Consider the following 12,885-nt stretch of genomic DNA (forward strand, 5'->3'; position numbering starts at 1 on the left):
CGGTTAAAAACACAGAAGATTTCAAGCTCGGCACTTTTCTCAATTATGTTTCAAAACATCCATTCCCTAACGGATGCTTTTCTTAACGAGCAACTCCAAGATCTGGAGCTATGCAAGGGATCATACCTTCAATTTTCTATCATCTCTTGCTCTTGACAAATGCAGAAAAAAATGTCAAACTTGCGTTTCCAGGTTCACAAAGTCTGTATCTCACCTCCAAGCGTTTGACCTGTGTCCTCTCGTACTCCAGCTTGGTCTCCAGCTCACGGATCTTGGCCTCCTGACGGCACACAAGAGACTTTCCCACCATGGACTGTTCTTGGAACTCTAGCTGGCTCTGCAGCGAATGAATCTTGAGACGACACACACACACACACACACACGTAAACACACACAATCACTCCCTAAGGGCTATTAGCGCTGACTGCACACCTCCCTCTTGATCTCCACTTCCTCTTAAGTACGGACTTAGGAATACGTCACGCTGATGCTATGTGTATGTATTAAAACGAAATTAATGTTCAGTTTTTCAACTTTTTTTTGCACAAATTGAATCCATCTTGGTACATGTAAATGTTGAGCATCCAGCCTGAATAATGAGCATGAGATATCTTACCACAAATGGTCAATAGAAGAGCTCGGGGTTCAGGGTTTAGTAGCACCGAGTCACAGCAATTTCACAGGCTTTGGGAAAGAGCACAGCTTCTTGCAAAGCACATTTGTTCCATCTGAATTGTTTTCTCATGACTGAAAAAGGGGGAAAACTGGCCTAAAAGGCAGTACCTAATGGGGGACTTTGCATCTGAGACACGGAGGATTTGGAGTTTCCCTTTGATATTACTAAAGAAGCTAGAGTCCCCTCCTACTGGGGATGAGATAACCACTTCAAGGTCAGATGCTTTAGATGGCTATCGCTGCCTTCTCTGGCAGTTTTTAACAATGCCTAACAGCCTGCTGTGTCTCTCTAATGTAGCCAAAAATATTCTGATGGGTGGGCTTTGCATACAACTAAGTGGACCAAAGCTTTGGCATGCGTATATCTTAATCGAATAGAAACAGGGTCTGCTGTTAGTGGGTGGCAAGAGCTCAATTCTGTCCTTCAGTGGAATTATATTGAAACACATTCTGTTCCAAGGCAGGTGGTTTGTTTAGTAACTGCATGTCAACACTTAAAGGAAGACGCCCTCCGAGAGCCCAGTCACTCCGAGCCGGAGCGTGTGTAATGTGCAGACAAACAAAGCACTTGATTGCCATATTCTCGGTAAATTCAGCGTTGATGGCGCATGAGGAAATTAATTTGGGAAACTAAAGCGTCAACAAAGAAAGCGAGCATTCATTAATGCGTGACACATGTGACATGTTCGAGGTTATCCTCTGAAAAAGCACTGTTATTATAAAAGCACTGTTATTATAAAAGCACTTTTATTATAAAAGCACTATTATCAACATAGGCCTGAATCAGGTGCATTAACCTTTTTAACCACATGAATACAAATTTATGTCGAGCCTCGATCATTTAGCTGACGACTCAAGCACAGAATACAGCAACTAAACCAATCGGCCCAGAAACGTGCTAAAATCACACTTCATGACCGGCATGTTATTCAAATGCTAAGCTTTCAAAGAGTGAGCTGTAAGCCAGATGCGCAGCATGCTAACATGCTCACAATGGACATGCTGTTTAGCAGGTTTAATGTTTACCAAAGGCTGTGTTAGCATGCTAACAGTTGCATATTAGCGCTCAACACAAAGTGCAGCTGAGGCACACGGGCATTTTGCAGGCTCACCATTTGACCTGATGATGGTGCTGGGTGAGGAATTAATGGATCTCTTGTAACGGTTACATGGAAGTGCATGTCATGGCAATCCAACCATTCGTTTTTGAGAGATATTTCACTCTGAAGCACAAATGTTAACCTCAATCTAAGGGTCGTGCAGGGACTGGTTAACCTGCCGGTGGGGTCTCACATGCTGATATCAGTTATTTTGACTGTTAATACATATAAAAAGCACATAACTACAGCCTTTACTCATGCCAGGGTTAAAGCGCTGTTTCAAAAACATTGAAGATGGACTCCCCATGAACACAGCACAGTACGTATTAAATGTCCGTGCCAGTTTGTCATTGTACTTGGAATGACACACAAATGACTGTCTCAGGGCCACTCGTCTCTTCACGGTAGTGTGCGAGTGTGCAAGGCAGCGAGCAAATACAAAACAGGGCAGCAGTTTGACATTTCCTGCATGACTAAGCAGTGTGCATCTGCTGTGAGAAATTTTTAATGTTTGAGAGTAAACCGGCATCTTCACTGTTTTTCCATTCTGTCGTATCAGAGTAAGAAGGTTTTTGTGTCCAATTCCTTTATCACATCAATAGTTAAGACATCCGATGATGTTCCCTATTGCCCATTGAGAATGTTCTGGTGTTCAAAATATAAAAAAATGATGCATTGGGAAACCAAGAAGACCAGCGATGAAAGAAATCGCTGAGACAGAAGCTGCTGCACCAAGTTTATAGAGGATCGTAGAAAGGACCGGAACGAGTGCTTTCGTTTTATCTAATTGGTTAAACCTACCGGGACAATCTGCCGAGTTTATGAACATGACCCTTCCTTTTAAGTATGAGTACTGAGAGACAAAAAAACAACAATGTCTCTCCTTGACTCTTAATCTTTGCTAATTCCTACTATTTAAATGCAAATTGCAATGCAATTTTTGAGAAGAAAGCTGCCACAGAAAAGGAGCAGTTTTTTTTTCTGGTCACAATAAGAAGTGTCGAGGCAGCGGGCGGGTGCCTGTGGTGCTTTTGAACACTTCCTTGTACCTTTTCTTGGATCTCCTGCTTCTCCTTCGTGGCCTCCTCCAGCTGGGCCTGCAGGTCACTGATCTGGCTCAAGTCCCTGGTAGACTAGTGCAAACACACACACACCCACAAAGTTACCGTAGTAGTCAGAGATTTAGGACATGTGTGTGTGTGTGTGTGTGTGTGTGTGTGTGTGTGTGTGTGTGTGTGTGTGTGTGTGTGTGTGTGTGTGTAAAATGAATGAATGTTATACTTCAGTGCCAAATCATGTGTCATGTGATCTGCTGCAGAGCAGCTTGCATCGCCCTGATTGCAGAGCACACACTGTGTTTCGAGGGCAACATGTCCTCCAAACCTCAAAGCCACTCGACTTAAACATGCAGAAAGGAACAGAATGTTAACGTCGATGTTACAGACGGTACCCCACAACTTCTCAAACTAGAGGGATCTTTGTCTGATTTTGGTCGGAGCATTGTACAAAAAGTATGCAACAAAAGTAATTCATATTTCCAAGGCTCTCGAACTGTTCACGGAGGTTTTAGGCATGTTGGGTTACCTGGGCAACTGCAGCTTTGTGTTTCTTCATCAGCTCATTCATGTCCTCCTGATCCTCCTCCATACGAGACTGCAGGTCATTCTTCTCTCTCTGCAGACGGCTGACCTGCTCCTCCAACTGGAGGACAAAGCGAGGAGGAGGAAACACGCACGTTTTTGTACAGAATGACAGGTCTTATTCATAAGCTATTGAATATGATAAATGGTCATTAGCTGGCCAGGCCGCGGCAGTGCTGAAATCTGATGGCAGTGAAACGCAATCTGGACGGGGGGGGGGGGGCTCTGGCTGAGGGTGGATGAGACCAATTGGAGATAATCAATTGGCTCATTTAGGCAAGGAAAAGTGCAGCCAGTGCAGCATATTGGTGATGTCCCGTTTAGAGTTCCTCCTCTGTGTGTGGGGGTGGGGTGGGGGGGGGGGGGGTTGGATTCAGACCCTCAATATGCATTCTCTAATCTGATACATTAACGAGACCTTTCCTTGCCATAAATGCAGCAATTAACAAGCAAAGCACCGGCACACAGCACTCTGTGTGTGCCATCCCCAGAGACACAAACATCGTCAGTCTACGAGTCTGACATGCAGGCAGTACTCTCATGAGACAGCCATTAATGAGCAGATGGAGAGAGTGGGGAAAAAATACAAAATTCGACAAAGCTTATTTATCCATTAGAGCAAAAACATTGAAATCAGATATAAGCCAAAGGGCATTTACTATTTTAATATCCCACCATGGATTTATGATGCATGCATATTAATGTTTAGAGCCCGGCTGCATTTTTTTTTAAGGGTGAAAGCTTGCGAGGCGAAGGCCGTCCATTAATTAAACACCGTTGGTTGTTTTGCTCATCAAAGGAAGGGTATAGAAACATTAACATCAACGATTTTATAAAGTCATCTGTTTACGCATTGTGAGAAGAAAGAAAAATGTGTGCAGTCCCACGCCACAGATGTGAAACCTCACCGACATCTTAGCTTTGACCACGTCCTCCATTTGGATATGCAAGTCCTCTATTTCAATCTCCATGCTCTTTCGAGCCTTCACAGCTGCCGCCGAAGTGAACTCTGATTCCTCCAGCTGTGAGAAAAAGGAGGGAGGAAAAGGTACCCGCGAGGAGGTGAGGGACAAACATGAGTAAGCCAAGGTCAAGGAGCTATCCCGGTTATTACAGAGGAATGAGGATTTAACAACCTGGGCGTAGTTGTAGCCTGAGACCAGATCAAATTCAAGAAGTGTGTGTTTTTGTTTTATCAGGATGAGACCGGTTTAAGTTTACTTGGTTTTTGAATTGGGCGATCTCCCTCTTGCTGGGGGCGTTACTCTTCAGGTGGTCCAGCATTATCTGTGCATCAGCCAGAAGGACTTTGGTTCTCTTCAGGTCTTTCTTCAGCCTCTTCTCTGTCTCCACATCCTTCTGGCTCACCTGGATCACAAAACACACCTTTCTAGCCAGTATTGTTACGAACTCTGTTTTTCTATCCGCCCTCTGAGTCCCACGCCACCACTCCAGACCCCAAAGCAGTTTTCTTTCCAATCAAAATAGAAGTGGTGCACACTAAATCGTGCACACTTAACCGCGCCGACAGAGACCAGAGGCGGAGTGACGGCGGTACCTGGTCCTGGGCGCTCAGCAGTTTGGACTCCAGCTCTCGTCTCTCACGCAACACTTTCTGCTTGTCTTCATACTCCTCCTCCAGCTGCACCTCCATCTGTTTCAGCTGCAGGACACGGGAACAGAGTGTCAGGATGCACAAACAGATGATCAGTGATAAACAGAGTCAGACAGAACACACCATCGACCATCCTGTTAGACATGGCTGCTCTCGCACATCAAAGACAAATGGATCCCCCCCCCTGAGCCGATCTGCTACTCTCTAGATCCGTCAACTTTGAAAAGCAGATATTTTAGTTTTCATTTTTCATAAAGATACAAATGCAAGCACTATTTCTCCTCTAAGTTGTATTTATTTTGTTATTAATATGCATGTACTGTGTTGTACTCTAAGTACAATGAATTTTTGTGATTACAAATGTGTGTTTCTCAGTGCTGCCTTGACCAGGCCTGATCAATCGTCAGTTCAAGATAGAGAGGCTATGTTCAGAAAAAAATATCCACAATGTGTAAGAGTGAGAATGAGCAGCACCCACCTTCTTACTGCAGGAATGCCTGATCTCCTCCACCTCTTCATCCTTACTCTCAATATCTTTAGAGTGGGTCTGCCGCTGCCGCTCCATCTCCATCTCAAGCCGCAGCTTAGCCTGAGTGCATGACGGGGACACACACATACAGCAGAAAAGATGAAAAAGAACACACACAAAAATACAAAATTCGATTTTTACCATCTGTGACAAATGAGAGACGCAAATGTAATGATTTCCTAAAAATGTTGCTCCTTTTGAAGGCAGTTTTTTGTTAAGTTACGGGACTTAGAGAATTACAGTTTGGAGCTTGAAACACTGAATAGCGTGATATAAGCAGCTTTGAGCAGTAAAAACTCAAGTATTTCACCATACTGCATCGCCCTCTACCTGCTCCAGCATCTGGATGGTTCCAGCCTGTTCGTCCAGCTCCTCCTCCTGGTCTTTCACCTTGGCCTCGAGGTCGCGAAGTTGCTTCTTGATCTTGGCCAGCGAGGCTTCATCCTTCGACTCCTGGGAGGAGAGATCCTGCAGCTCGGCCTCCAGCTGCTGCACCTTCATATTTACGGCGCACAAGTCATTGTCCTTGTCCTGCAGGCGGAAGAGATACAGTGAAACGCACATCTGGACCAGCCCAGTTATGTCAAATAGAGAGCGGAGCGACCAGACATGTAGTCCCTGAGAGAGGCCATAGTGTAGTGTAAAGGGGTTTACCTGCAGCTGCTGGCGGAGGTTAAACATCTCACCAGTCATTAAGTCTTTCTCTCGAGCCAGCTTCTCTCTCTGGCGCCTCTCTCTTTGTACCTCAGCCTGAGCCTGGTTCTGCTCTAGGTCAAATCTGGAACACACAGCACAAATATACTTCTTAGCAAAATGGTAATTGTACATGAGAGTAGGGTTCCAAAGGGCTGAACAATTTAGCATAATAGTAAACTGTATATCTGTAATAAGTGCCAATAAGTGCCAATCGGGCGGCAACCTCTGGTTCTAAAAAGTGAAGCCAATGCTTAAGTAACTTAAACTTGCATTATTTCTAATGACAAATAGGGGCCGACTCTTCTGGCTGTAAAATATAAGTCTGATTGTGTAAAAGTCCATGAGAAAATGATCCTACTTCTAACTTGTTAATTATAACATATTGGTTGTGTCACTTCTGGTTACAAAAAACCAAGATGGCGACTGCAGAAATGTCAAACTCAAGGCTTCAAAACGGCAGTCCACAAACCAATCGGTGACTAGTACGTCCACTGCTTATATACAGTCTATGGTGGCAATTTGCAGAAGGCTACATGAGATGTAGCAAGTAATTTGTCATCATCAATTGGCATTCAATATCGAACCCTAACTCCTGCTACATAGCAGATGTTGAGCCTATGAGGCCATCGTGGACACAGAGCCCAACATCCGTTCAGCGCCACCTCTATTTCAGGCTCAACTGTTGTCCCCTTCCGTTAGCAATCAATTTACAATTGGGTTGTAATGTGCAAAAGGTTTTTATATTCAGTTGTCTGAGACAGAAACACTTATGGTTCGTGAACTTAACAGCTAAGTGTTTCATGCTGTCAGCTCGTTGTAATTCCCTGTTTTTCTCTCTGAAGCGTAGCTGAAAATAATTTCACCCACAGAGCATCTTCAATTAGCCACAGGGGAGAGATCACATTCTGCCACAGCGGTAGCTTCTCAAGTGCTTAAAGTCTGAGTCATTTTCTCAGCTAATGCAATTCCACAGATTACAGAACATCTCAGTCAAATTAAAGAAAGCGTTAGTGTTCTGCCGGGTGGGTCAGCGTGTCTGCGCCTGTCCTTTCAGGGAGAAAAGAGCAATATGTTCTCTGTATTGATGTGTACATGAAAAGAAGGAAGTTTATGAAAGAAAGACGGACAGACAGATAGGCAGACAAAGAAACTGCTACTGACTTCCTCTGTTTCTTCTCCAGATCATGGTTGCGACTATGCAGGCCCTCCAGGTGAAGCTTGGTGTCCTGCAGCTCTGCCATCAGCTTCTGGCACTTCTTCTTCAGCTGCTGCACAGAGCGCTGCACATCCTCATTATCCGTCTGCAAATCAGCCAGCTGCAGCGTGCACACACACACAAACGCATGTAAACAAACACACAACATTTATATTCTTCTTTTTGTGACAGTTCAATGCATGTTGCATTTCTATAACTGGCAACAAGTGTGTGGTAACCAAACATAATGATCAATCATTTGTTTCATGATTGAGGATCGTAAACAGAGTTTCTTGCCCTTCTCTCGAAGTGTCTTTTGCTCTGCTGCTCTGTGTCCAACTTCTCATCAAACTCCTGCTGGAGTTTCTTTTTGGTGAAGTCCATTTCACGAATGGCTCGGTTGTATTTTATCCGCCACTCGCCTCCTGGAGGGAAGACATGCAATGCATAAACTGCCTCTGTGACATTTGGGTGTCTCCTGCCTTTGAAGCAGGTCTAGCAGGGTACAGAGACGGAAAAAGCTCAGTGATGATGGATGCTGTGGATTATGGAGTACACTGCCAGTGATGGTTATCAGATTCAAGAACCAAAATAATAAAATCTTTCAGAAAACTAAAACGCCTTTCATCAAATCCCGACCTTTTGAGGTCAAAAACTTCGACAGGAAACTACAAAGCAGCCTTTGCGTTTCAGCTCTAATCTCGGATAAACCTGAGGTAAGAATTCAGAGCACACCACAATAGTAGTTAGAGTAGGACATGGCTAAGTGGCACTTTCCACAGTTCTTAGCCGACCCTAATTCTGGAGCTGTCAGAGGCTATCAGTACCATAACAGCGGCCAGTCGGATATTCAGGTTCAGGTTCATTTCCAAGCCATATCATTTTAGAGGCTGTCCATTTCTCCTTCACATAGCAACACCGGCTCCTCCATCAGTGCTGCTCATTAGCATATATATAGCATAATGACAACTTGCGGGACCACCGGCTCTGATCCCAACGATTATTTTCTAAGAATTCTGATGTGCTCTGTAATGGCTTGTCTACCGAGGTTGGGGGGGGGGGGGGGGGGGGTGGACAATATGCTCTCAGCGGGAGCTCTCTTTCACAGCAGGTGCAGACCAATCAGCAACAGGCATTAGTTGTATGCCTGGGAGCGAACATCTTAATCCCCTAGCGGTAAATCCCAAACTTGGGAAATATACTTAACAGCATTATGCGAGATGTGACCAAGTCTCGCTGCCATGTCTCCCGCTGAAACAGTCGAACAAAGCCGCTAATTCCCGCAGCTACAATTAGTATAGGGGAGATATTTTAAAACTGTGCACGTAACGCTGGTATGAGCGCTCAGTAAATTATGCTTCTGCCCTGAGCTGACATGCCCATTAGGCAGGTCTTGGTAAGCTGCTGCAAATGTCACAAGGGCCAATTAATTTGGGAATTTAAAACAAATGTGTGAAAGCACTGATGACCAAGATTGGGATTCCAAAGAGAGAGAAAAAGTTTTCTTTCTCAATTGTCTTGGGCATAAAATGAACCGCACGGAGAGATGACAGTCTCGGGTGTCAGGCTGCAAGTGAGGACGAGCGGTTCGTAGCTCGACTAACCAGCATCGTCGTCGTCGTCCATCTCGCCGTTGAGCTCTGACGTTTTCATGAGCCGAGCTTCCATCACCTCCATCTCCTGTGAATCTAATTGTTTCTTCATGGCGTCAAACTTGGCCTGGAATGCACACGTTCGTACACCAATCAAAAAATGTCACACTGACATTGGAATTAGTTTTTCTGAAATATCACAATGTGAGTTTATATAAGTGTGTATGTGCCTGTAGATCCTTCATGTCCTTCTCAAGGCGGAGTCTCTCTGAAGTCTCTGTCTCCAGCATCTGGGATGCTGACTCACTGGTGCTTCTCTCATCAGCCAGTTCTGCCAACAATTCTGAGATCTGGACACAAACACACACACATACACACACAGACACGGTGTAACACAAAACTACAAAATATAATACCCGCTCTTAAACACCGTCATCCCAGCATGCATTGCCACAGGCGAAGGGACCCACCTTGCTCTCCAATCGATCAGTGTTCAGTCTCAGCTCGTTCCGCTCTTTCTCCACTTTCTCCAGCTTCGATTTCTGCTGCTGTATCTCCTCCTGTGGTACAGAACGTAGCCTATATAACTTACGTGTAATGTAACAGGCAAAACTGTGAAATATTAAGTGTCGCAAGAGACATCAAAAATGAATAACAGGAAGTTCCATGCGCCAGTGGCGGGCAGTGCGTCATTAAAGGGGACTAGAGGCTGTCTGACAGGTAGAGGGATCTATCGGTGTTGGGGTGCATCACACAGAAAGGCCTCCTCACGTCTTTGCCTCGCATCTGCTCCTCAGTGAGCTGGACCTTAATGAGGGGCTGGACTGTGGTGAAGAGCTTCCACCACGGCCAGTGCTTCACGCCGCGGTTCTTCTTGATGTTTTTCTGGAGGCAACGGATCGCTAGATCCTGAATCTAAAAGACACACACACACACACACACACACAGGGAGAAAACGTCACCAAACAGGAGCACATCTGGGACCACGTGTGTTTTTTGTGACTTTTTTCTTTCAGCTAGCTAACGGTGGCTTTGTAGTGTACACACACATAGAGATACAGAGATTGAGTCGGTGGTAGCGCGATTTTAATGTAATCACTTGTAGCTGTATCTGTAAATTGATCTTCCAATAGAAATAAGTGCTTCCCAATTAAGACAAATGAGATAATACAAGCTTTACTGCTGCAATTTGCGCAGTACATGGTGTTAAATGCAGTGTATAGAAAGAGATAACGTAATGGACAGAAATCACAGGGCGGCAGTGTCCAGGGGGCCATGAAACAATGCCAGACAACAAGGAAAATCTTAATTACCCAGTGGAATAAATGTTATGTGTTGTTGCGATATCATCCTCGCCTCCGAAGAACAATATTTGACAAACATTTCGCTCCTCATTCTTATGCTATATTGCCTGTGTATGGGCTCCCGCAGCTAACCCGGGACTTGCCAGCCTCCTCTGGAGAGTTTCTGCAGAATGTGTTCCAAGGCTGGAAGCCTGGATTAATTAAATCAAACATGTTGGCAGATAATTCCAAGTATTACACGATTTCCATGCTGCTTATGCATGAGGCTCTCCAGCAGCAGCAGATTATGGGCAAACCCAATTAGAGCAACGCAATTCTCGGCATCAGGCACATTTCGCCCTGAAGGTACCGTCTATGTCCAATTAGGATTCGTCACACAGTGAAAGCCTCAACATGGAGCAGAATGCCAGCGCATCTCTGACAGAAGCCTCAAACAGGTCTCACTTGTCATATTTAGTCTGAACTGAATAGAAAACAAACAAAAGAGTATACTACATGAACACCGTGGATAAACGTGTTGGTATTCACATCGCATTAAGAGGGCGTGACAGCTGTGAGACGTACGAGATGGGAATTAGGCTTGTGAAGCCAAGATTATGACTAAAGCGTTTTTCTGTTTTCTCCCTTGATGTTCTACATTTCCATGAGAGTTGAAAATCACAATCTGTGTCAGTGTGTGTGCATGTATGTGCATGCAGGCATGTCTGTACATATGTCAGACATCTGAGTGCTGCAATGTATATATGACTGCAGCGCCACTTCTGAAGCAAACATTCATGCTCAGTTCCTGAGGACTTCTTCAACATGAAACAACCTCACTGTCTTTAAGAGACTGTAGCGGGTTCGTTCTTGAAGCTATAGAGGGAGGATATGCAAAACTACACAACCTACATTTAATGAATCCATTGGTGCCAACCAGTCCACGCTAGCTTGTCGGGAAGGGGGCTGAAGAACGCTGCAAAATTGGGCTACATTTTGGCCTCGCAATTTATGAAGGGGTCCCTTGAACTGTGATCTCAAGATATCTGACTGAAAATAGGTTCTGTGGGCTGCCACAAGTCTTCCCTTCATATACAGTATGCATAAGCATTTTTTTGCATGCAGTCGTATTCTCAAAATGGTGTATTTGAATATTTCTGCATTCTGGGGTCCCAGAACAGTCTTGGAATTGCTTAAATTGGGGATGACTAGATAAACGTCTTCTATAAAATGACCTGTTGTGACCACTAAGATAATCATCACAGCTTCATGAAACTTTACAACCACTAAACTACAGACCTTGGCCGTTCAGAGGATGTATGGGCTTCCTAAGTACAGTATATTGACAATGAGGGGTAAGCTTTGACTTACACCAACGTGTAATGGGCACACACTATTTATAGAAATGTAACTTACACCAATGCAGAGCCTAGCTACGCCTTTACAACGGGAGGTATTCATGTTTGTTATGGAACGATGGGAACTTTGCATGTTTCAAATGAATGAGATATCCTGCATCTCTGTCTGATAAAGGTTTATATAATTCAGTGAGCACAGTTGCAATGAGTAGGTATAGTATGAGAAGGCTAAAGCTAGCTTATGATTGCTGCTTTACAAAGATTTCAAAGCAAATCACTAAAAAAAACAAAAAGAAGAAATATAAACATCTGTAGGGTACCTGAAGGACAAAACCCCCAATGCGGCGAGTGCCAGCTGAGGGAAAATAACAGACTTTTAAAATGTCAGGTTGTCCCCTTGAGGAAGCAGTTGACAGTTGAACGAGAGGGGGGGGGGGGGGGGGGGGTTAAAACACAAGAAAAATTATGGTTTTGTCATTTAATGTCACATGGGCTTGGCACAGCTTCACAAGGTTAACATGCCAGGGACTATCAATCAAGGGAACTGGTGACCGTCTGTCACATCCATGTACATCGACCAGGAAGTGTCGGAGAGGCTTCACCAGAACACATCCGCACTGTTCCAGAGGCGCAGTATCATCGACTGGACCTGCTAAAACGGGATACTTCAAATCAGTGCAAGAGGCAATGGAGCCCAATCAATATTCCCAAAGGGATGAAAGGGTAACAGCAGAGGTGCAAGTGAACCGTATTACGTGATGATTATTCTAAGATTGAACAGCAACACACTCTGTGAATCATGGAGAGAAGCAGAGATGAAAATCACTCCACAGTCCTGCTTCTGTTCCATTAATCTGGTGTCGACAAATTGAATCAGGAATAATACAAGCAGAATGAGATTCAGCGGGAAAAAAATTATAATAGCGTTTCGGGTAATCATTGCAAGAAGAGAGACGTGTAATAAATCCAGCGTACTGTGGTCGCTTGAGCAGTAGGTGAAAAAAGGAGAAATCAAGGAAATCTAGACTTGGCACTGCTCCTCACTGCTGGTTTCTCCTCAGCACGCATTTTCACATCTCAGTCTGACACTTGACTGCAGATACCGACCTAAGAATGTTATTAACACTTTTAGAGGGCTTCAGATGATAGGCCGTTCCATTATTGGAAAGACTGGAGTTCGATAATGCACGATTGGATTATTC

At 44.5% G+C, this 12,885-nt stretch overlaps 1 protein-coding gene across 8 annotated transcripts in view; it reads right to left on the reverse strand.

Annotated features, from left to right (window-relative positions):
• The window catches only part of LOC306788264 (unconventional myosin-XVIIIa-like), a 59,496-nt gene that overhangs the window by 11,308 nt on the left and 35,303 nt on the right, over positions 1-12,885 (reverse strand). For all 8 annotated transcript variants that reach the window (XM_079283712.1, XM_079283713.1, XM_079283710.1 and 5 more), the window contains 15 exons: positions 9,814-9,957; positions 9,513-9,602; positions 9,273-9,392; positions 9,055-9,169; positions 7,748-7,875; positions 7,417-7,571; positions 6,214-6,337; positions 5,890-6,090; positions 5,509-5,619; positions 4,974-5,078; positions 4,637-4,783; positions 4,324-4,437; positions 3,360-3,476; positions 2,825-2,908; positions 215-352 (listed from right to left, as the gene is read on the reverse strand). In XM_079283712.1, coding sequence (XP_079139838.1) covers positions 215-352; positions 2,825-2,908; positions 3,360-3,476; positions 4,324-4,437; positions 4,637-4,783; positions 4,974-5,078; positions 5,509-5,619; positions 5,890-6,090; positions 6,214-6,337; positions 7,417-7,571; positions 7,748-7,875; positions 9,055-9,169; positions 9,273-9,392; positions 9,513-9,602; positions 9,814-9,957 — 1,893 coding nt within the window. The remainder of the gene's footprint in view (positions 1-214; positions 353-2,824; positions 2,909-3,359; positions 3,477-4,323; positions 4,438-4,636; positions 4,784-4,973; positions 5,079-5,508; positions 5,620-5,889; positions 6,091-6,213; positions 6,338-7,416; positions 7,572-7,747; positions 7,876-9,054; positions 9,170-9,272; positions 9,393-9,512; positions 9,603-9,813; positions 9,958-12,885) is intronic.

Source organism: Melanostigma gelatinosum (genome assembly GCF_949748355.1).
Source record: "Melanostigma gelatinosum genome assembly, chromosome: 14".
NCBI lineage: Eukaryota > Metazoa > Chordata > Actinopteri > Perciformes > Zoarcidae > Melanostigma > Melanostigma gelatinosum.